The sequence below is a fragment of the Dendropsophus ebraccatus genome, chromosome 4 (assembly GCF_027789765.1).
Source record: "Dendropsophus ebraccatus isolate aDenEbr1 chromosome 4, aDenEbr1.pat, whole genome shotgun sequence".
NCBI classification, from domain to species: Eukaryota; Metazoa; Chordata; class Amphibia; order Anura; family Hylidae; genus Dendropsophus; species Dendropsophus ebraccatus.
Window position 1 is genome coordinate 77636589 of NC_091457.1, and position 25926 is coordinate 77662514.

General features: G+C 40.9%; 1 protein-coding gene across 1 annotated transcript in view; it reads left to right on the forward strand.

Moving 5' to 3' along the window:
- The first annotated feature begins 6809 nt into the window (after positions 1 to 6809).
- Positions 6810 to 25926, forward strand: part of SPIRE2 (spire type actin nucleation factor 2) — a 48357-nt gene continuing 29240 nt past the window's right edge. Inside the window, exon 1 of the mRNA XM_069966067.1 lies at positions 6810 to 7139. Within this exon, the coding sequence (XP_069822168.1) occupies positions 6893 to 7139 (247 nt within the window). The 5' untranslated portion in view covers positions 6810 to 6892. The remainder of the gene's footprint in view (positions 7140 to 25926) is intronic.

Genomic DNA, 25926 nt, shown 5'->3' on the forward strand with positions numbered 1-25926 from the left:
AGTATGACAGAATAATTTTTCAAAACCCCCTGCCCCGCCTTTAGAAAATCCTATGTGCACCTGTTTTGAATCAATAAGCATTGACCTTGGTAGCCCAGGGTGAACAGATATGGCGTCTCCTTCCCTGGGAACTTTGCTGCTGTGCATAGAATTGTCAAAGGGAAAAACACTTTCTGGTGAATATAAAAGGCACACTAAATAATTTAAGATCCTCTTCAGTAACAAATGCTGTGTAGGCAGTAGGCCTATGTCGTAACTCCTTAAGTTGTATTTTAGATGGTAAATTCTTAGGTATCTTCTCCTGTGTTTTGCAAGTTCTGTATATTAGAGGATGGCCGGGGCTGCTTTGTTGTCAGTACAGGCAGATAATAATAGTGAGGCCACAGGAGAGCCGGTTTGCTCACTTTCCTGATCTCCTTTGTCCATATTCCTGTGGGATCCTTAATACAGGCTCCTCTTACATGAAATTAGATGCAGCCTAGAACAGCCTCACAGTCAATACCCTTCAGTCTCATTCAGAAACCCCACTTCTGGGATTGAAGGCACAGAGGTCTATTGTACCAGCCTGGGAACATAGGAAGGATATACAGCAGTTTCTTTTCTTTCTTTCTTTTTTTTTTTTTTTAACTAAACCTTACATGAAATACTAGAAAAAAAGAATTATAAATGTAAATGCGATTGGGTTAGTACAGAGAAAAGAAGGGCCCTAAAGAAACTGAAGGACAGTAAAGCTCTATCATTCCCACATAGGAAACATACTAGCTACATGCGCTGCCTTTAACCCCTTCCCAATGGTGTTTGTCTTACGTTTCTTCCTCATTACCTTCTAAGACACATGGGGGGGGGATTTATCAAGGCCTGCGTACTCGTACACCAGTCTTAAATAAGGCCCTGCCCCTTTCCCATGGTCAGATTTACTAAAAGGAACACACAGCCTGAGCTTCCCACCGGCTGTGGTCTCCGACAGCTCCAGTCGGCGTCTTCGGATCTCCCACACTTCTAGGTTCCAGTGAAGTGAATGGGAGAGAAAAGGCTACTGTCGCGCATGCGCATCGGCAGCCTTTTCATTGGCTAGATCGTATCTCATGGCTTCCAGCTTGCTCAGCCAATCAACGGTAAATGCAAATATAAATAAAACCTTGTAATAATATCTTATTAGACAAAAATTCTTTCTTCTGTTATCAAGCATCTTCCTTACTCCTGCTTCCTATCAAACTGTCATCGACTCTTCTTATCAGCTTAGCAATAACTTTGTAATAACTTGTAACCTCATTCCTGAGCTAGCTACAAACCCATAAGGGGGGGTTGCAAAAAGTGAAAGACAGCTAAGAAACAACTTGCAGAGCAGAAATCTGTTGAAAAATTGGATATACAAAAATACTAATGGCCAGATATAGTGCTAATCCTCATGTATACACACAGGACAGCTTATATTAAAAAACACCCGAAACTACTGGTACGCTAGGCATCCCTTGCAGCATTTCACAGCCTGCAAGCCTGAAGATACACAAGTTGATATGTGTGAATGAGGATGGGTAAGCATTAGAGATGAGCGAACCGGGTTCGAGTTGATCCGAACCCGAACGTTCAGTATTTGATTAGCGGGGGCTGCTGAACTTGGATAAAGCTCTAAGGTTGTCTGGAAAACATGGATACAGCCAATGACTATATCCATGTTTTCCACATAGCCTTAGGGCTTTATCCAACTTCAGCAGCCACCGCTAATCAAATGCCGAAAGTTCGGGTTCGGATCGACTCGAGCATGCTCGAGGTTTGCTCATCTCTAGTAAGCATTAGTTTTGAGGCGGGGGGGAGGGGGGGTTATTTTATTTCAATAAATGAGGGGACACTAAGGGAAGCATTATAGCTAAGTGGACCTCGTCTTACGGTAACAGTAAATTATCAGGAATATAAGAAAGCACCTCAGAGAACCGGTATAACTGCACTTACCAGCAAGTTTGTTCTTTTATATGATTATGTAACAGCTGGTGACTTTTAATATTCTTAATATGGTACAGTGGTGGGGCATTATTCCCTATAGATTATTATTAACCTAATTATTAGCCACTTTTATTAAGTCTAAAGAAAACCACTTTCCACTACCCTACTTTCCAGGGCTGGATTAATTGGAGAATGTCTCAGGGATGTGACATAGTAGCTTTCTCCTCAGTGTGTTCCATGGCAGGATAGAATTACTGGCAGTTAATGAAGGCAAGGTAGTCTGTGTATCTCACCAGAGTCAGCCTCAGCTCTGGGAAGGTTAGTCCTTGTCTGCTGTAAATGCCTGGTTACAACGTGTGTACACTGATTACCATAAAGGCTTTTAAAACATTTACAAAACTTCCTGCTAGGGTGTCCGTGTGGTTACAGCCAGACAATAACAGTGCTTTATTTTGCAGTAGAATACAAGCTCACGCGTCTCCAATGCATGTTTAACTCTAGGAATAATTACTATGTAATCAGCTTTAGTTATCAAAAGTGTGTAAAAGGAAACAGGACATTGTTGACCATAGCAGCCAATCTGACATCAGAGTTTAGTGCCCATGTTTAGCTATGCTCTTCTGTCTATGCAGAAAAGAGCAGGCAAATGTGGGCCAAGTAATATATAGCCAACAGCTATCACATTGTATTAAAGGGACTAAAAGCAAATGTACCATCAGGTACATTAACGTTAAGTATTTCCCATGGATAGAACCACGCCCACCTCCAGTTCTTTACGCCCAGCCCGGTGCCCATGAGTAGAATAGTGCAATACACGGGAACTGGGTCGCGTTTCAAATAAAGGACTGCAGCACCGGCCTTCACACGCTGGCGTCATTCTATACATGGTTAAATCTTAAAGCGAATGTACCTAATGGTACATTCACTTTAAGTATTTATATATCATTCAGGGTTTGTGGAAGACTGTGTGATAACCCATATTGTCTTTTTATAAGGTGTAAATGAAAGAGAGCTACCACTTGGAAGACTGAGAAACATCCACTGAAGTGTCAGGAGCAAGAATGCAACTGACAGGCCGTAATTGTTGGTGAGCCACAGGACAAGTGTTCTTGACTTTGTAACAAGCACTGAGCCTTATTCTTGAGAACTGCCAGAGTGTCAGATGAGAGAGCAAGGTTATGGCTATGTCCACACATAGTACTTCCATCAGTCTTTTGGTCAGTCTTTTTTCAAGTAAAACCAGGAGTGGGTTGAAAACACAGAAACTGTAAAAATCTTTCCACTATAATTTTGCACTTTCAGTTGTACTCCTGATGTTGGTTGAAAAAAGACTGACCAAAAGACTGGTGGAAATACTATGTGTGAGAAATATGAGGCACCTGAAAAGAGTTGGGTTAGCACTGCCAGACCCAAAAAGTAGAAAAAACACAGCAGACAGCACTCCATGGTGTACCTATAATATGTTGTGCAAGGACGGGGCACAATATTCCGCATGTGTGAATAAAACAAAGAAAGTCTAAGACAGCACCCCCTCCTGTATCTTCCACTCCAAAGGGTAAATGCAAACCAAAGAGGCTCCACACCACTCCTACAGGAACTCTTGGCATGGGTCACGAAGTAAGTCAGAATAAATAAATATAAAAGAGCCACCTTATAATTTATTACTATGGGTACAAACACACACACCGTATACGCAGCAGATACGCAGCAGATCTGCAGCAGATTTGATGGTGCAGATTTGATGCTGTGTTCAGTTATTTAGATCTAATCTGCTGCGTATTTGTTGCGTATTTGTTGCGTATTTGCTGTGTATCGCAGCAGTAAATACGCTGCATATACAGTGTGTGTTTATACCCTAAAGGGTAGCTTCACATATAACATATAAACAGCAAATTTCTCGCTGTGAACTCGCAGTGGGATTGTCACCGCAGCGCACTGATTGGCTGACCACAAGGAGACACCAAAAGCCCACGAAGCAAGCAGGAGCGGGGACCCAGTACAGTATGTTCCCGGGCCACGGGGGTTAATGGCGCTAATTTTGACATACCTGCAGCCTGCTGATGACTTGTGGATGAAACCCTTCTGAGGGTTTTCCTTGATATTAGCTGACACTGCCTCCATCTCAGTCTGTGACAGTGAAATCATATGGCCTGTGTAGTGGAAGAGTCTCTGCCAGTTTCTTGCAGAGGATATCCACAAAGTCACAATATGGTTCAGGCAGAGCTGAGGGTAGAGGACCAGTTCGCTGGAGAGTGGAGGCTTCAACTAGTTAATGTGATCGTAGAAGCAGAAGACAGGAACCATGGCATTGCTGTTCCCAGTGTGTCACCTCTCCTGTACTCCAGCTGAAAGTGGGTCTATATTTTCACAGCCATGGAAGACCCAGAAGTAAATAGAGCCTAGTTGCATGAGAAAATAAAAGTCCAGTACGGCCTAGAAAAGCATAGTGCTTTTAGTAATAAATTATGAAGTGGATATTCACGTTTATTTCTTCTGACTTACTTTGTGACCTGCGCCAGAGTACCTGTTGGAGTGGTGTGAAGGTTAGGCTGCAATTAAACACACAGATAATTGACCCATTTTTCAGCTAAAGCCAGGAATGGATTTGAAAGAGGAGAAATCCCAGTCTTTCCTTTATGGCCTGTTCCCTGTTTATAGTCTGTTCCTGGCTTTGGCTTTAAGAATCTGCCAGATAAATTGGTCAGTTATCTGTGTGTGTAAATGCAGCCTTAGACCCAAAGAGTAGCCTACACCATAAATCAGCGAGATCAGCATTCCCTTTTAGTGACTTTACAAGGCACAATTAATTTACAGGCACAACTGTTGTATCGATCATGTGGCCTATTAAATATACAGTTATTGGCCGCACACCTCCTGTAGCCAGTAACCATGATTTTACCGCCAACACAAAAGATCTACCCCTGGTTAGCATCTTTCACAGCATGTCCCATTACCTTCTAGGGGCATATGGCTTTGTATCTCAAGTCTCTTTTACATGAGCCAATTATCAAGTGAATGAGCGTTCCTAAGGATGCTCTATAGTGATAATCAGCCCATGTAAAAGGGCCAATAAGAGGTATACACTGATCTGCATTGGGGAAGACAATCCTGGAAATTTACAATATATTGCTATGTTCACACTATGTAAAACTACAGCCATAGTCCTCGCCGCAGAACTACGGCCGTAGTTTTGAGCAGTTGAACAATGCCTTATTTGCAATGGGATCCCGGCCGGCGTGTACACACATCGTACATGCTCCGGCCGGGATCCCATGCGGCGCCGGAAAAAAATGACTGAAAGCCCTGTCAGTTCACACAGTGAAGCAAGCGGCTCCGGCCACTTGCTTCACTGTCTGCTATGGGAAGCTCTGATGCGGGCGCACGCTGATGCGCCTGCATCAGAGCTCCGCGGGATGATCCGGGCTAAGACCGGCCGTTCCATGACCCGGCCGGGGTCACGTAATGGCCGGTTGTTCACGTAGTGTGAACATAGCCTTAGGTTGTGTGCATAGAGAAATACTCAAAAAATGGCATTTAGTGCACAAATGATACATGGTGTGTATGGCAATGTGTTATGTAATGTACTGTAATATGTAACCTGTTGCACCCAGTTAGCACACCCTGACACCATGCCATGTATTAGACCCATTGTTTCCCTGGTGAAGCAGATTCTCTTAGGCGCTGTAGCTAAGGAGATTTGTTTTAAGCTTGTGCAGTATACAGAACTACAAGCAAGCTGCATCATAGTGACAAATATACTGTGTGTGTATAAGAGGTGAGGTGTCAGGCAGCCAGCCAAATCACTCTGATTTATCATGTACTCTCTGATCTTTGCACTGGGTTGGGCTTCCATGTGCACAGCTGACACTTCCTGTTCCTAAGCATTACATTTTCTTTTCCCTCATTAACATACATAATTAAAAGGGTTATCTGAGAGGGAAAAAAGTGAGTTTTTTTCTTCTTCTTAGGGTCCTATTACACGGAGCGATTTTTAACGATTAACGACTAACGAGAAACGATCACAAACGAGATTGATTATTGTTAACCTGAAATTGTTCGCCATATTACACAGAACAATAGTCGTTAGTTACGATCATTTATTCCTTCTGATCTCAGGAAAACAATGGGCAATGTGCTATTACACTGAACGATTAGTGAAAAAGTGCGGAACTTGAGCGAACAAACTTAGAATTACAGCAAACGATTAGCAAACAATTAACGATAATTTTAGTTTCAGATCTAAATCAACGATCAACGACATTTTCAATCGTTGCCTGCATTTACACAGAGCGATTATCGTTTAAATTAGAAGGATTTAACGATTTTTCGCTCGATCATTGTCCCGTGTAATAGGGCCCTAAGCAGTAAGAACCCCTCTGTCAATGCATTGAGATTTCTGTTGTAATAAATATGATGATCAATAATTACTGAATTTTTTTATTATAAATTTTTGGTTATTTGCTCACAATTTCAAAGATTCCATTGTAGTTTATGGGGAATATAGTGCAGCATGCTATGCCAGTTTTCCCATCAAAATAACAAATAATGGGTTTATGGAGCTCTACTGGTATCCATAATGCTTTGGATATGGCAGAGCACTGAGGCTTCCTTTATAAAGAGGGAAAGAAAGGAACTGGATATCAACCAATGGGGCCAGATGTTATATTTTGTTTTTCTGGATCCCAATCTATGGAGTTTTGCAGCTACAGAATGGGAGAGACATGACCTGGATTGCACTATGTGTGAGAAGTGTGAACTTGTCTGGATGTTGATGTGGTGAGCAGCAGTGCACTAGTCTCCCTGTGCTCTCACCCCTCCCAGCTGATGACAATGCCCGGTAGGAGGGCTAGAAGAAGGCGGTGCCAGCACATCCCTGCACCGGACTCTCCCTGGCTGGCCGCCCGTGTGATGGAGAGCCCCCCGGTGGGTGCCCGGTGATGGAGCTGCCCGTATGGCCCAGGCTAACAGCAGCGGCGGGGGGACAGCGGGGGGACGCGGGGAGCTGTCCCTGGAGGAGGTGCTGAAATCCTACGAGCAGCCCATCAATGAGGAGCAGGCGTGGGCCGTGTGTTACCAGTGTGCCCGGGGACTGGCAGAGGGATCCCTGGCACCGAGAAACAGGATCCGGGACCCGGCATCTCTGCTGCTTCACCGGGATGGCACAGTCACCGTGGTATCTGAGAGCCAGGGCACCCCGGGTAGGTGACACCCCAGCACCCTGACTATATATATATATATATATATATATATATATATATATATATATATATATATATATATATATATCTGTGTCCAGGACTGTGATACATGGACACTTTATAATGTAGTACATAGCTTAGTAGTTGCTAGGAGTGAATCAGAGCAGTGGCACAGAATGTTGGGTGTAGTAGTATGAGGTTGTAGTCCATCTATATGGCAATACACTTACTATAAAGCCACTAATAATTAGCCTTAGTATTGATAATCTGTGCTCTTAATCTAAAGAAACGATCATCACATTTTTATAGTGCAGTTGAAGGTTTCTTTATGGGTGGTAGTACTTTATTGTAGTGTCTGTAACATCCCCTAAACAGATTCCAATAGGTCACTGGCAGTCTGTTTGGGAGGGCTGTGACCACCAGATCCACAACTGAGGTGCCCAGTCTGTATTTTGTAACAGAGAAGTGATTGCATATATGTAAGCACCCTCCTCAGGACCATGCTCACAATACTTACCCACCAGGATCAATATTCCTGGACTTATGATGAAGGGGGATTCCACAGATGGTACCCCAACCAATCACATATGGTATATTTTTGGAAAGTCTTTATTGAGTGATATGACTTTTTATTAAAGCAGGTCTAATAACTTTTTACCCAGTACTGCAGTTGTTTATGGGTAGCAATGATTTTCCAGCATAGCTGCACACATTACAGTAAGAGGGTGCTGTGGGCCAACTGATGTGCTGTATGGATTTGACTAGGCTAACAATGTTGAAAATAGATCGGTAGTTGCTAAACTAAAGTCAGAGAAAATAGTGGTGCACTGAGTAGTTTTAGTGCAAGGTTGTATTGATTTCTTAGAAATTACTGAGGGCCTTGAAAGAGAGATTGTACTAACACCAAGTGGACATGAGAAGATGAGACATGCTTGTACTAATGCAGCAAAGCTCAACTCAAAAAATCATTACTTTGCAAACTGTGTTATTTTCCCTATAACTTCATGTACACTATGAAATATCATTATGTTAATGACAAATTTGGCTCTGTTATACTATATGTTAAAGAGCATTGTTTGGCAGTAGCAAATCAGTTTTTTTTTCTTTCAAATTAACTAGTTTCAGAAGTTATATTTGTAATTTACTTAAAAACAATCTCAAGTATTCCGGTACTTATCAGCTGATGTATGCCCTGCAGTGGAAGGGGTGTTTCCTTTCCAGTCTGACACAGTGCTCTCTGCTGCCACCTCTGTCCATGTCAGGAACCGTCATAGGCAGTAGCAAATCCCCATAGAAAACCTCTCCTGTTCAGGACAGTACCTGTCACAGACAGAGATGTAAGCAGGGAGTAGTGTGTCAGACTGGAAACTAGGCACCACTTCCTGCAGGACATACAACAGCTGATAAGTACTGGAAGGCTTGACATTTTTAAATACAAGTAAATTACAACTCTATACAACTCTCTGACACCAGTTGATTTGAAAGATTTTTTCCCCAGATTGTCTGCTTTGGACAATCTGTTTATAGCAATGGGTCCCCCAATGATCACTTGGGACCCCCATTGAACACTTGCAATCTGTAGAAGGGAATTCAGCAAAAAGTGTTTAATTTCCCTGCAGTACCGCCACAGGGGATACAGAGCAATACTTAGTTCCCACAGACTTAAATGCCTGTATAATACTTGGCTGTGTTGGGTCTTCCGGAGTAAGGAGTGCTCTTTGTAGCCACTCCCCACTCTGGGTAATGGATGAGGGTCCTGGACAGGGGATCCCCCAGTATTTATTTTGAAATCCTTTCAGATTTGTTTGAAAATATGTTTTCTAAGCCAGACAACCCCTTGGAACAAACTGAGTGTTAACTCTGCTCATCTGTATATTACAGATAACATAAACAGGACTGTAGGTCCTATTGACCATTGTAGTGCTACAGGTTAGCCAACTTTCAGTGCATGCTGATACTTATAGTTCTTTAATAGTTGTAAAATTGTAGCTGGAGATGCTTGTTTGTACCTATGCCACCATTAAAGAGATTACATCAATTATCGCTGATATCTTTCCCTTATGTTTCTCTTTTAACAAAGGTTATGACCATCCCCCCCCCCCCCCCCCATACACACAAACATGAAACTAAATCCCCTCTGTGGTGCACATATTATATTACCACAGTATAGAAATGCCTGGTAACCCTGCATACATCTATTCCTCAGTATAAACGGTTAGACCAGCCAGGGCAAGGCTGATAAATCTCTGCCAGTGACCCTGTATCTTGGTTTGTGGGAATCAGTGCCTAGATCACAGCTCTGCATCTGCCTATTGTTTACAATCTGCAGCCTGCGCCATGCAGCAGCAGCAGCTTCCAGCCTCTCATCCCCCATCTCCCACTGCAATGTGCACAGCAGCAAGGAACCAGAGACAGATGACTGTCACCCTGTGCATCAAATGCTGCAACACTGTCAGTGCACATAATCAGCCCAATAACCTATCATTTACCCTATTGTATTTCTGACAGATTATAGGCGGAAGGCTTACAGGATCATCTAAGCATCTAGCCTGTTAGACAATACCTGCATGTGCTACTAAACCAGGCTGAAGATGTCAGAAGGATACATACAGTTGTGGTTTGTCTAGTTTGTGGTTTAAATACAGTTGTCTTTTTGCATTCTGACCAGGGGGCTTCTGGTGTTATGCAAATAAAGCTTAAAAGCACACTCTACACAAACCCCATACAGTGTTATACCTAGTACAAAGCCTGCGGGGGTTATGTACAACACAGGGAATCGCAGAACATGGACCAGAGACCCTGTGTCATGCATCTCCTCCCCAGGCCCTGTACTAGCCATAACAGTGTCAGTTTTCCGGTCAATGGTTCCTGAAATTGGTTATGTCAAATTTAAACGTCATCCCCTCTCCTTGGTATAGCTGGTCAGTGGGGACTACTTAGGATGTTCAACTGCTGCTCTATTCATTCTCTAGGGGACTTCTGAACATTGGTAAGCACTCAATTTAGCAATGTTTGGTCCCATAGAAAGCAGGTATGATGCTGCACTGTTCACTTCTTGTGATTGGTGGGCATCCAAGTAGTCAGACCCTCACCATGTACCTAGTTACCCAATCCAATGGGTAGGGGCGTACATATTAATCTAATGATAACCCCTTTAGTCAGAGTATAGTAAAAGTTATCCAACTATCTAATACACTTTTTGTTTCAGTCAGTTCCTCATCTTTTTTTATTATCTCTGGTTCTCGATGAATGCACTGATACCATCAGGGCTGGAAGGAGATATGGCTGAATACAAGTTAAGTAGCAAATGCTTAGTATTAAGGTCTATGCATTTGTGATGTGTCCTCCATGTTCATGTTATGTAAAAGCAACGTCTGTATTGCATAATAACGTGCATTGTTATGCAAACAACGGCCGTTATTTTTGAAACAACCGCAGTTTTTTGCACAACGTCCGTTGTTATTAAATATGGCCATTATTTTTACATAGTGTGATCATAGCCTTAATGGAAGCCGTAATGCTATTAGAGATCCAGTTACACATGATGGACCCCACTGATGTCTATCAGGTTCCACCAACATGTCCATTGTTTTGCCAGACAAGTGCTGCATGCAGCCCTTCCGATCATTGATGGGGTCTCCTAGATGTAAACAGAGTATAAGGTTGGGTTCACACTGCATTTTTGCTGTCTGTTTAATAGAGTCATTTAATGAAAAAAAATGTATGAAAAAAATGCATGCATGTGTGTACTTCCATTTGGATCCATTTTTCCATTGACTTCCATGTTAAACAAATAGATTAAAACGCATCCCTTTTTTTTTTGCGCCCAAAAAAACATGGTCAACCACGTTTTCGTGTACACAAAAAAAAAAACAGATGTGTTTTGGTTGTGTTTTTTTTTTTTAAACCAGCCTAACATGTATGGGGTTTCAGCCTCTGGATGTTAGCATCTTCCCACAATTTTGAAGACAGTGATGCCTGTCACGGATACAGACACGAATACGCCATCTTAAATAAAGCCCTGTCCCCTTCTTCTGGCCGGATTTACTAAAAGGGGCATATCTGTTATGCTGCATTTACACGGTGCGAAAATTCGCCCAATCGATCTGTTAACGATTTTGAAGCAACAATTTGGTTTTTATAACGATCAGCGTTTAGATGAATAAATCGTTACAAAAATCGTAATAAAAATCGTTATTGCGATCGTTTTTAAGATCGCTTAAGCCCATCTTTCACATAGGGTGAATCATTGAAAGACTGTTTACACAAAATGATCTGGGAATTTTTAGAGAACGATAAACGGCGATTTGAGAACACGTTGAAAGATCAAAATGAACAATTTCTCACTCATCGCTTGATCGTTTGCTGTGTTTACACGGAACGATTATTGCTCAAATGCGATCGTTATTGCGAAAATTTGAACGATAATCGTTCTGTGTAAACGCAGAATTAGTAAACCCGGCCAGCTCTATGCAACCAATCTACACCTGTTTAATGCAGGTGTAGATTTGTATCATGATTTACACTTGGAAATCAAGCGTGGGAGGGGGACACGCCTCCTCCTTGCCTTAGAGCCCCCCCCCAGCCATTAGGCGAGCGTTGGATACAGGTGTATGCCAGGGAGAAGGGGCAAGCCTTTATAAATCTCCCCCCAAATGTATTGGAAACTAGAAACTTTTACATCTGATCATGGCGGTAATTTTTTCTGCCCATACTGCAGCCACTCCCAGTCCTTAAAACCACAATAATTCAAGTCAACTATGACTGGCTGCTCTTGTTCCTTCCTTAGAAGTAACTGCTGTAACGTTCTTGTGAATTGATGTGCTCTGGATCCTAGTACACAATATTATCTATAGCTGCCCATGGGGAGCCACAAATAAGGGGCCCAAGAGCTGCAAGTGTGCCACTGAGACACTGTTTAGTGATAATCTCCCTACAGTAACAGCAGCGGAAAGATTTTACATAGTATTGAACTGGAGTTTTCTCACTATATGGTGCAAATTGTGTGACTTTTACAGCATGCTGCATTTTCTTCACTCCTTAGCGTGCCCAGTGTTTTACATTTTTGTGGTATATGTTATGTATTCCTCCATTGAAATCCAGAGAGTAACATAAAATGCCTGTAAAACGGAGACAATGTCTTTTCCATAGAAACGGTTTTATGAACCTTTCATATCACATGATTTTGTTGCTGTTTTTAGATGCGGTGAACATCTATAAATCCAGTCTAAGTAAGTTATAGTGAAGGGCATGCTAGGAGTTATAGTTTCACTTCACTGCAGATGAAAGGACACATCCACAACCCCCTTATTATTACTGAGTTGGGTCCCCCAGAAAAAAAACAACACTGGACAACGCCTGTAAAAGCAATATTAACATAAGAGCAGTTATGTCCTTACAAATACTGTACATTACTGAAATACCAGTTCCCAGAATGAATGTCATACACTAGCACACAATTCTATTACCCCTTGGAATACAGAAGCTTCGGCCTTTTTCTTTTCTTGAGGAAACACGACCTACAACAGTGCAGGTTAAAAGGCCAGAGCCCTTGGCACACACCAAGCCTTGTGTTAAACGCACCTTGGAAATACAATTCCCTAAGTCAGTGCAATCCATTAGGGTAAGGCTGGACTTTTCAGCAAAAATCAGATGCTATAAATAATGACTGTTTCTATAAATATGTGCACTGTCTCCTAATGCATTTACATCTGCATCTACCAAACTTTGCAATGAGCTGTTTTTTATAATGTTATACGAAAGGTTTATACATAAGGTACTGGTGCAATTCAGCACATATACAAATGTGGGGAAAAAGAAATAATAAGATATGACAAAAGAGAGAAAACAACATTAAAAATGCAAATGCAAAAGGGAATAAAGAGAGGAAGGAGCCCATTAGTAAGAAGCAAATACAGCCCTGTCCTGGAACTAGTTGTGCCAATACACCTATACATTCTACAGGATATACAGAGGCTTCTTGCTCTTTCCCCCCAATATTCTCATCCTTTGTAATAGAAATGGACCCTTATGCAAAAGGAGACTTTGTGAAGTTTCCTGACCGCCGTGAAATAGGAGCCAAGGCTCATCTGACCATGGACTCTGCACACAGCACTGATATATATTAGTATAAGTAGTATATATGGGAATATGCACCTGCATTATACATAGAAATGAGGGTAAAAAGCTTTTACAATATGTCTACAGGCTGCTGTAGTATTATATATTGCTGCTATGCCCATTCTGCCATGCCATTAATAATTTATCCACTGCTAGTAATACTTGGTGTCTCATACTTTTGTTTAGAACACAAGAGAAATCTAAACTAGATACCAAATTATATTGATATTAGAATTCCATGTCAAAGGAGTTATCCAAGATTAGAAAACCATAGCTGTTTTCTTCCAGGAACAGCACCACTCTTGTCCCCTCAATCTCTGTGTGCCATTGCAGCTCAGTTCCATTGATGTGAATGAGCTGTAATACCAGATACAGCCTGACAACAAGAGTGGTGCTGTTTCTGTAAGAAAGTAGACATGTTTTTCTAACCCTTTTAAAAGGATAGCTCGGCTTCCTGTCTATATGTAAAAGGGGATGTCTCCGGCTCCTTCCATACACCTTATTACAACCCTGTCTATAAGCCAGGGCAGAAGGCCACGAACAGACAGCAGCTCTCCTTCTGACTTGGCCCGGCAACCTGTTGTGGGTTCAGCCATTCATATGAGTGGCCGGCATGCAAACCAACAGCAGCAACTTCCCTTTGTTCATAATAGATTTCAGAAGCCGGACCTGCAGCAATCCATTGATGGCTGACTCTGCTTAATTTGAAAAAAAGGGAAAATCATGATGCAACACTCCCTTTCATTGATTTTACAATATGTATGTTTAGAGAGCACAGTAAATGCCACATGGTAATGGTCTACAGGGAATCATTAAAGATGAAATATAAACTTGCAGGCAGATACATTCCAAATGCAGATCCTTTTTAAGCTAGTTGTGTAAGCTGTCTGGCAAGGGCATGCATCCCATAGACCTCCAGTGGCAGCCTAGTACATGGAGACTGCTAACTTGCTTAGTTTGTGAAATGAAACAAGATAAGGCTACGTTCACATTAGCGTTCGTCCTTCCGTCACCATTCCGTCATCCTTTTCCGTTTTAGAGAAAGCGAAACGGAAATTGTCGGATCCGTTATAATCCCCATAGGTTTTAATGATATTTTACTGTGCTCCGTTTGACCAAATAGTGCTCCGTTAGCATGCAGTCCGTTCAAGTTCCGTTTTTCTGAATGGACGAAAAAATTGTGTTTGCAGTATTTTTTTTTCCGTTTTCAAAAACGGAACTTTAATGGATCGATGCAATCCTTTTTTTTTTATAATGATAGTTTATGGTGACGGACCGAAACGGAAGGTTAATCTGTTTGCGTCCGTTGTTCAAGTTTCCGTCCCATTCCGTTTTCTAGTTGGAGCATGCGCAGAAGGGGAGAGAAGACAGGAAGTTCTTCTGGGAAAGAAGGGGAGGAGCTGAAAAACAAACAAACAGTGAAAAACGGACACGAACGGAATTACAAACGGATGACAACGGAAGCAAAAGGATGGCAAGCTTCTGCTAATTTTACTAAAATAAACAGATACACAATTTTGGCTATCCGTTTGCAACCGTTGACATCCGTTAGCAAATCCGTCTTTAGCTATCCGTTTAGAGAAAATGAACAGATCTGTCAGTTTCATGTAAAAACGCTAGTGTGGCCGAGCCCTTAGTGTGCTAACCTTGACAAGTTGCAGCCATTTGATGTGTTTTTACTATATATGAGATTCATATTAGTCTGAGTAGCTAATACACGTTACACTTGTGACGATTTATCATTGTGGAAAGTGTATTATGTATTTTCAGCTCTTTAATAATTTTATTTATTTGGGTACCAAATAGAAACGGGACCTTGCGTCTTATAATGTTCATCTCAATAGGATCCCTCAGCTTAAGAAATTATTTCATTTAAAAGGTGTGATCTAAACACTAAAGGGACTCGGCAAATTTATCCTGCCTGACCCACTAGCAGCATCAAATCCCAGTAGGCACCCTTATGACTGAAAACACTGTGGCGTTTCAGAGAAAAGCTTTTACGCCAATCCCTGGCTGGGGGATACGCTGTCTCTAGCTTGGCTTGATTGACAGGTCTCTTCTGGTTTATCAATCAAGCTGTGTCAGGCAAATGGAGAGCAGGGGGACCACCTCCTAGACCTGTGATGGCTAACCTTGACACTCCAGTTGTTGCAAAACTACAATTCTCATGATACCTGGGCAGCCAAACTCATATCTTTGGTTGTCCAGGCATGATGGGAATTGTAGTTTTGCAACAGCTGGAGTGTCAAGGTTAGCCATCACTGTCCTTGACACTACCTACATGCTACATCTCAGTTACAGGCTATGTTCACACATAGAATTTTTATCAGTCTTTCAGTCAATATCTTTTCAACCAAAACCAGTAGTGGAACTGACAGGGCAAAAGTATAATAGAAAGATTTACACAGTTTCTGTGTTTTAACCCACTCTTAGTTTTGGTTTAACCCCTTAAGGTCAAAGCCAATTTTCGTTTTTTGTGCTTTTGCTTTTTCAACTTTATGTTTAAAGACAATAGCACTTGCATATTTTCACGTAGAGACCCACATTAGGCCTTATTTTTTGCAACACCAATTGTACTTTGCAATAACAGAATTTATTTTCCCATAAAGTATGCTGCATAACCGTAAAAAAAATTACTTGCGCTGTCAAATTGAAAAAAAAAAAAAAGAAATTTGTTTTTATTTTAGGGGTTTCGTGTTTACCCATTTGCCCTATGTTTAAACATGTTCTCTAGGTTCCTCACATCAGTACAATTACAATAATAGGCAACTTGTATAACTTTTAATTTATTTGATAGCTATTTAATAAAATTAAAACCTTAAAAAAAAAAAAAAAAACTAAATGTGTTTAAAATTGCTCTATTCCCATCCTTATAATGCTTTTAACCTTTGGTCTATGTGGCAATACCAAATATGTTTATTTATATTAATAAAATGGGAAAAGGGGGGTGATTTGGACTTTTATTAGGGGAGGGGTTTTTTTTATTAGTAAATTTTTTTTTTACGTTTTTTTTTTACTTTAGCTAGAAGTCCTGCTTGGGGACTTGTATATATACAGCAATGATCCCTTATAGAGATCAATGCTGTGTATATACACAACAATGATCCATTAGATCAGTGATACATTGCTCTGGTCTGCTGCAGCCCAGAGCAATGTATTGCCGAGCTAGTATCAGTGTGACGCTGAGGCCCGGCCCGGGCAGAAGAACGGATCTTACCCCCCCACCCCCCCCGCGATTGAATCGGGGGGAGTTCCGTACCACTACACATCAGGGACAACAGGAGCACAGCATTTCAATACCAGCTGTCAGGTTTATCACCCTCATTTAAATGCTTAATTGGCCAGCGTGGCATTGGGACCTGCGTCGGCTAATAGAGTCCCTCCACGGCTGCAGATAGTTCAGAGCGGGGTATGAGGTACGTCATGGAACGCGAAGGGGTTAAAAAGACTGATCAAAAGACTTATGGAAATACTATGTGTGAACATAGCCTAAAACAAGTGATGAGGGAACCTGTCGAAATGTGATGCTGCGGGTGGTTCAGTCAGCATAAATCTTACAGAATTCCTTTAAACCAAAAGTCTGAAACAGTAATGAAATTATACAGAACACAGAATTTTTGATACTCAAGACACACGATGGAGGCACAGCGTTCTGCATCATTTCCTTCAAAGGTAAACTGTAATAAGAAAATAATAACCGGATCATTTCCACTCAGCAGGATTTGTACATTTCTACTGACTCAAACATTCACGTGCTGAGTTAGCATTGTGCTGTACATAACTTCATTCTTGACTTATGCATTGAAACAGGAGCTGAATACAGTAACATACGTAGACTGATCCACAGAAAAAGGAGCAGCAGGCCTGTAATCATGACTAAAACCTAAATATGAAATCTTTAAATAGTAGCCAAATATTATTAATACATTTAATTCTATATACTAATATTCTGGTAGATAAGATACGTGAATTGATGGTTGATGGTGACAGAGGACAGTGCACCAAAGTGGACTTGAAGTGAATGCCAAATAGGGTTGAATTATTGCTCGGGCATAAGGGGACTTCTAGGGGGTCCAAGGGAAGTGAAACTGAGACTTTGTGAAAATTGACTCTTTAGCCCAGTTTTTTAAACATCAGAGATGAGTGCAATTTCAGCATGCTCGAGTCTGAACATTTGGCATTTGAATACCAGTGGCTACAGAAGTTGGATGCAGCCCTAGGGAGTCCGGAAAAATAGGAATACAGCCTATGGCTGCATCCATGTTTCCTAGGACTCCCTAGGGCTGCATCCAACTTCTTCAGCCACCGGTATTCAAATGCCAAATGTTCAGACTCGAGCATGCTGAAGTTGCAAGAAAAACATGTCTCAATTTGTTATAGAATGACAAATCCTGGTAAACTTTTACAAGCTTTGAACCTGCTGATTAGCATTAGGATACATACCCTTCTTCACACAAATATGATGCATACACATCTTCTCTATGATGTTGTTGGGTCCAATTGGATCCAGTTACTAGTAGGTAAAGGCTAAACAACCTATACTTACAGTGGTAGCTGATGAAGCATGCCTCTTCTGTAGTCTTTATTCCAGCTGCACCTGTTTTGGTTAGTGAACCATAAGCCGATGTATTGTCTCCCTCCTCTTTAACATTCTGCTCAATAACTTTTAAGTGTAGACATGGGGTTCTCTGCACTTGCATTTCTGGTTTTGCAAACATAAGTGTAACTGATATACATGTGAACGGTGCAATGAAAAACAGCAAATAGGAAGGACAACACATAATTATCTTAATTATCTATAGCACAGATTTATAATTATGGAATAAAGAAAGACTCCATCGGGGAGGAAAAAGTCCCTTGTGACTCACAATGATCTGTATTTCGTTTTCTACTCATGGTGACCTCTAACTGTATCTGATGTCTGGATGGAAGGAAACTTCAAATAGGGGTAACTGAAAAAACAGTCACACCCAGGCCTTTTTTGTACACACTTAAGCCCTCTCTGGAGAGTCAGGGGTCCCTTAATACGAATAAACTCCAAACCCACAGGCCGTAGCCCGGGGTAAAAAACCCCTTTAATTATTATCACCCCCCTAGTAAAAGTTAACTTTTATTACGTATCTTTAAAATAAATATGTGAACTTCTTTAAAACCACAACACACCCAGTACTCCTATCACTAGCTAATACTAGATGATATATAGGGATATAACTATCCTCTCTAACTAACTATATCAATCACTATCACAGTCTGCAGTCCTGTATAGAAGGTAACTAGGAGATACTGGATGTCTGCTATTTAAAACCACAAATAGTGCCCCCTCTCTACATGTTTCGTTGCCACAGCAACGTCATCAGGAGAAAAATTAGGCAACACTTGCTGCTGGTACTGGCCGATATTTATATCCACATCCAATTAGCTAGTATCATAGTACCGCCCCAAACACTCACCATGGTACACCAATAAGATCTTATTTTATTATAAAGAGACTCGCCCCCTCTATCAGATTGGTGGGCTAAAATGGACCCATCTCCTACACAACACTCGACCTGTGACCAACAAGAAAGAGATAAGATGCATTGGCAATTATGATGGACACACTGATCAAATAATGGCAATTTTGAGACGTCACTGGCATTTATTGGAGGCAGACTCTGATCTAGCCCCAGTGATCAGTAGACATCCTAGGGTGACATTCCGTAGGGGTCCTAACCTTAGGGATATGCTAGTGCACAGCCATTTACAGATGCCATCTGTCCCACGTACTTGGCTAACAAGTGCAGTAAAAGGTTTCTTTCCATGTGGCCATTGCGGTCTATGCAAGTACATGATTAAGATCAAAACATTTGAGAATCCAGTAGACCAGAGAACCTATGAAGTTAGACAATTTTTGAACTGCAGTAGCAGTAATGTTATCTACATAGCGCAATGCACATGCCCGCGCCTATATGTGGGTAAGACGACTCAGGAATTAAGACGTAGAGTGTCCAAACACATAAGTACCATTAGAACTGAATCGGACATGCCTTTGGCTAGACATATTCGCCACCGACACAGTGGGAGAATTGAGGACATCAAATTTTGGGGACTCTGCCAGCTGAAATTAGGACCGAGAAAAGGGGACATTGACAGATTATTATTAAAAGAGGAGGCGAGATGGATTTTTCGCCTCCAGAGTCAAGCACCTCTTGGATTAAATGAGGGCTTTTCATTTGCTGCTTTCCTCTAAGTGTGTTATAGACTTAATACTTTCAAATAATGATGATGAACGATAAGTGACTGCTGGCTGGCTAAGATTTTTGGGTTTTTAGACCCTAGAATAACAGTTTGTTTTATATCCACCATTTGATACTTACCTTTATACACTATTTGATACTTACCCTTATACATATATTTATATATACTATCAGTGTAACAGCTTGATTTATATCCACTATTTGATACTTACCCTTATACACTTTGATACTTACCCTTATACATTTATTTATATATACTATTAGCGTTGTTCACTGTCATGCATTAATTTTGTGTACCATTTTTCCATTGGCATATATTTATAATATTGCATGAATTCCTAACCCTGTGAACATTACGGATCTTTGATTTTATTTAGCTGATCCACCTTTTATAACCATTATTATATACATAGAACGGGGTTGCCAATGGAGTTTGTGTCAAGCGCACTGACTATGGAGTGTAATTTAGCACCAAGTCAGGTGTCATGCGCATTGGATATAGTCTAAGTGCAGTGACATGCACGATGACACAGCGTAATCACATGACACTGGGAACCCGGAAGTGATTCCGCGATAGTAGCGGTCATGTGAGTGTGTTAGATCATGTGACGCTGAGACTCAGATGACACAGCGTAATCACATGACACTGGGAACCCGGAAGTGATTCCGTGATAGTAGCAGTCATGTGAGTGTATTAGATCATGTGACGCTGAGACTCAGATGACACAGCGTAATCACATGACACTGGGAACCCGGAAGTGATTCCGCGATAGTAGCAGTCATGTGACCGCAATGGATCACGTGACGCTGATACTCAGATGATGCAGGGTTGTGTCATATGGAGATGATTGGAGGGTGAGTAGGTGGGCGTGTGTGTCCATTTTAGCCCACCAATCTGATAGAGGGGGCGAGTCTCTTTATAATAAAATAAGATCTTATTGGTGTACCATGGTGAGTGTTTGGGGCGGTACTATGATACTAGCTAATTGGATGTGGATATAAATATCGGCCAGTACCAGCAGCAAGTGTTGCCTAATTTTTCTCCTGATGACGTTGCTGTGGCAACGAAACATGTAGAGAGGGGGCACTATTTGTGGTTTTAAATAGCAGACATCCAGTATCTCCTAGTTACCTTCTATACAGGACTGCAGACTGTGATAGTGATTGATATAGTTAGTTAGAGAGGATAGTTATATCCCTATATATCATCTAGTATTAGCTAGTGATAGGAGTACTGGGTGTGTTGTGGTTTTAAAGAAGTTCACATATTTATTTTAAAGATACGTAATAAAAGTTAACTTTTACTAGGGGGGTGATAATAATTAAAGGGGTTTTTTACCCCGGGCTACGGCCTGTGGGTTTGGAGTTTACACCCAGGCCTTGACTCCCAAGACTAGGGGAAGCCCATTATAGATTCTGCATTGGGGCCTGAGAGCTTCAATCTAAACCTCTGTTAAAAGGCATATAACTGCTGGGCTACCATAGGTGTTGCTATGTTTGCTACCTTGGTGGTTACCCTATGTATAGTGGACTATAGAATATAAGAATAAACCAGGACCTGTAAGAGGTGTATTCAAACTGTTATCAAAAGCTATGATGCAGTTCTTTGAATACGCTGTAGGGAGAGATGGTCAGATTGTAGCTGGTCTCATTGAAAAGATTGCTTGCCTCTGTAAAGGTAACCAGCGAATCGATGGACCTTTTTGTTAAAATGGGCTCTGATCATTATGACTACTGTAGACCATACTGTCTAAGAGATTACAGTGCAGTTACAGCCAGTGATTCACAGGTAACATCTTCTCCAGTTGGCATTGTTTACTTTGCCTTTTATTCTCCATCCAGTACAGACTGCCATAATGATTTCTTCTTAACAAAACTCTTTTCTACAGAAACTACCAAAGTTAGGTTTGCATTTTTCCTGCAACTATAATACCTGAACAGCAATAATGCCCCCTTAGTGTTCCAAACAGGAGAGTGGGTATGTAAGTGGTTTGGCGGGAGATGGAAGTGGGTGGGAGAACCCCCATTAGGTAGGTTGCTTCAGTTGGTAGACTGGTTTCACTTATGTGTAGTTTTCCCCATTACATAGGTTCCTCTGAGTAGGTAGGGATGCCAGGTTAATGCATCATGACCTGCACGGCTCCGTTAGAATCAATGGAACCACGTCATAGAGGGGCGGGGGATTCCACCCTTCAGCCCCGGCCCGGTACCTGTGGATAGAACGGCGCTGTACACGGGAACCAGGCCGCGGTTCAAATAATGGGCCGTGGCATCGGCTTACCTGCGCCGGTGCCAATCTATCTGTTGGTCATGTTAAAGCGAATGTACCTAATGGTACATTCGCTTTAACTTGACTAGACCTTTTTTGTGGTGTGTAGTGTTATGTTGTTTTGAATAAACAGTTTTATATAATCATGCTATATACAGAATTTTAGTTGCTTAATGTTAATGTTATATTTAATTTTTTTTTTTTTGTTACTAAAATGATGGCACTAAAAACTGTGTGAACATAGCCTTATAGATAATTTTGTCTTCCCCACTAAATCAATAGGCAAAACCCTCAGTAAATCCACAATACATGACACTACTAAAAGTGCTGTCAATTTTTCTTACAGGAATTCCTTGCAGCAAGTCTGCAGTGTATCAATTAAGTGTAGATATACCCTGAGGATTCAGGCATTGCAGATTTGTTGTGGATTTGCTGCAGATTTTGACTTCTCTATTGAAGTTAATTGGGCAGATCTGCGGCCTGTGAACATACCCCAAGAGAGTCTTGGTGTCAAGCGAAACCTGAAAGCCTAATTTATATATTTACTATGGAGCCTCCACAACATCAATGTACACCACTGACAGTCTGGGTGGATTAATATACAGTATCATAAGTGATTTGTTTAGCTAGGGTGGTTTTGTATCTGTCACTACTCATTCATATTATTTACATGGCTCAATGACTAGAGCCATGCACACAGTGAGTATCATAGCACCGACATTACTCATGTTTTATAATAATACATTACTGCAGATTATCATAACCCTAACATTACTCATCCACAAGACACCATGCATAGCCTGAATAGGTAAGTGACAACATTGACAAGCATGTTCCAGGGAGTTGTGTAGCTCAGAATGCCTTATTTATATAGACACCTGTATATAAAATGGGGATTAAAATACATCACTAATAATTCAGGTGTGTCTTCAGTAAACCCCAATACTTTTTCATAGTGGTCAGGAAGCTAATATAAAGGGAGATGTTTGGCAGTGTCTGTTTCCATGTGTAACACTATATTGTCTGATAATTATGGCCTGTATGCTCTGTATTGCTGTAAGCAACATGCACAACTGAATGCAGTATTTGGGGATAACATTGGCTGCTGATCCCTCTTTATATGGGATCAGCATATAAAGATGGAGCCTTTGATGGAAAAAATAGCAAAATAGGTAATGGTATGGTCAAGACTCCGTATATCAATGTCAGTAAGGATAGCTCTTATCAAGATGGTCCTTCTCCCTCAAATTATTTTTTATTTGGCGGCCTCGCCAATCTGGATACCAGCTAAGTGGTTTAGGAAAATAGAAGTTCTTCTTAACCAACTCATATGGGGAAGAAAGAGGGTGAGGTTGCGTTTTGCCCCAAAATTGAGAGGGGTGGTTTTGCCCTGCCAGATTTTTTTCTGTATTTTCTGGCTTTTTTTTTAAAAGGCCTTTATAATTTCACATAAAGATTTAGGATGGATCATTGCTAATTGTTTGAAACAAAGGGAAAAAGGGTATATTTGTTTGGTCAGAATCAGGTGGGATAAGGCTATTTTCAAAGGGAGTAGATAGGTTTGGAGGATTGACACATTGAATCTGGCAGGAAGCTAAGAGAATCTGTAATATAAGAGGTAGTTTTGCCTGTACGGAGCTATGGAACAACACTAATTTCCCAGAGTTTTTGGAACTATCTGCCCAGGGGGTTTGGGGGAAGTGTGGCCATAGTAAAGTCCAAGATTTTGTTGAGGAGGGCTCTCTTAGAAAGATAGACAATATCTTTGCGGGATGGAGGGAGAATTGGGGTTTTAATTTTAGATATTTACAATTAAGGAATGCATTTAATAAGTCACAGGATAAAGAGATTTTTCAAATTTCACATAATGAGGGAATTAATAGAATTATGGGGTTGATAAAGGGAAGGGGTCTCCCGTCACGGATATACAAAATATTATTAGGAGAAAAATGCGTATTGGTTTTGCTTGTTCAGATAAGAAAATGGGAGAAGGTATGTGGAGTATTCACTGACACTAGGTGGGAGAGTATTGTTAAAAATGTGGGAAAGGTATCACAAAATCAAGAGCATAAGCTTACACAATTTAAAATTCTGCATAGAGTACATTATTCTCCACTGTTTATGCATAAGGTAGGGATAAGGGAGGAAGAGGCAGATATGACCCATATGTTTTGGACATGTCACAGTATAAAAAAGTACTGGACAGAGGTAAGCTTGGAAACGGAAAAACTTTTTAGAGGCTAATTATCATTCAAAATAGCGTTTTTTGGGGAGGAACCAGATAGTAGATTAGGCAGTATATTGTTGGTAAGACTGTTTTTTGTAGCAAGATTGGTAATACTGAGAAACTGGAGGGGAAAATTCGCCTAGCCCAAAGAAGAATGGATAAGTCAAGTCAATGTGATTAAAAGTTATGACTGGCCATCAGCGAAGGGTTAGAAGTAGAGATTCTATAAGATGTGGAAGAATTGGTAACTGTAGTTTTTTTTTGTTTGTGCTTGTACCCCCGAGCTGGGGGGGGGGGTGTTGAGGGGGGGGGCATTTACTATGTTAATATAATAGGATGTTCTTTTCTTTTTTATAAAAAAAAAGAAAAACCACAAGTATTTTATTTTTAGAAAAGCTATACATTAAGATATAATGACTTGTACATATTAAGAGGTTACCATGACTAAAAAAAACAACCCTTTTTTTTCAAAACCAGCATCACCCCTGCCACCAGGTTGTGTGTGGTATTACAATTCAGCTCCATTCACTTCAATGGAACTGAACTGCAAAACCGCACCCAAACTGAGAACGAGAGAGTGCTGTAGTGCAGCCTCAGGCCCTTCAGATACAGACCGATGTGGTCATTCACATGGAACAGTTATCACCCTGTTATCCAGGCTATTGATGTACTCATTATCCAGGTTTATTTTTCTTACTCATGTTTATTTGCGTTGAATAGCTCTTTGTGTTTTTGCTATTTCTGGAGGTACATAACTAGCAATCACCATGTTAATTATTTCTTTACTGAAAGAACATCATCTTCATATCTCTCACCAGATTATGGTTTTCCACATTCATGTACTATGTAGCAAGTTTTTTTTTATATTGTAGTACCTTAAAGGACTCTACAGGATGAGCCTGTTGAGGAAATCTATCTGTAAGGATAGGCAAATTTTTTTGTGTGAGGGAGGCTTTTGTAGTAATCTCCTGACACTGAGCATACACAAATAAAATTGATGCTCTGACTGCATGAGTATCTGGCAGAGCTGTCATGTTTGTGTAGGATGTTTGACTTTACTCAGTGTATTTAAATGGGTTTTGAAACAAACAAGCATAATGTTTGTATTAAGTGCTGCTTTATGCAGAAGACTTTAGTCCTCGGGGCCTTAAACAAGCTTTTCATTTTGAAGTAAAGCAGGTGATGTATTCCATATCTTCACCAGTAAATACAAGTCCTTGAGTTATTTTCCTTTTCAGACAAAGACCTTTTAGATTTCCTTGATTCCCATGGAAACTTGTGCGACCAGCAGTACAGCCACCACTACATGGCTTGCAGGGGCATCTGCCCAGAAAGACAAATCTGACTATGCAATAATACATGATCATATAAGGTATCAGTGCATAACTAAGCAGACAACCATTTAGGACATCACCTGCCGGTACAACCATATTGTTTAATAAACAAAAAACTGAATATTTTAAAAATTAAATTGACAGAAGAATAGAAACATCTCCCTTCTATTTCATTCCATCTATAACTTACAATGAGTGTAAACAAAGGTAAAATACAGGAGAAAAGCAAAGGTACTGCAGGGTCAGCGCTGTCCAAAAAAGTGCTCTCAGACATTAAATATAGATAAATGAAAGAATTTATTATATATGACACAAAATATAACGTGTTTTAGGAGAATAAACCCCCTTCATCAGATATAAAAATGTGCATAACATACAAGCAAGGCTAGCAAGTTTAAATAGACAAAAAAAAACACCAAAAACTGGAACTTCTAGGGAGGGTGGAAAGGCGGAGTCACAACAGCATAGTAAACAGCATAGTAAACAGCAAATTTACAGCCCAAATGAAGAGAATCGCTTTCTTAGCTCGGCAATCGGTTTATCAGCCAGCTGCCATTAAAGACCTTGTCGCTTCACCCTGGGTGGCTGGAAAAGCTGGATC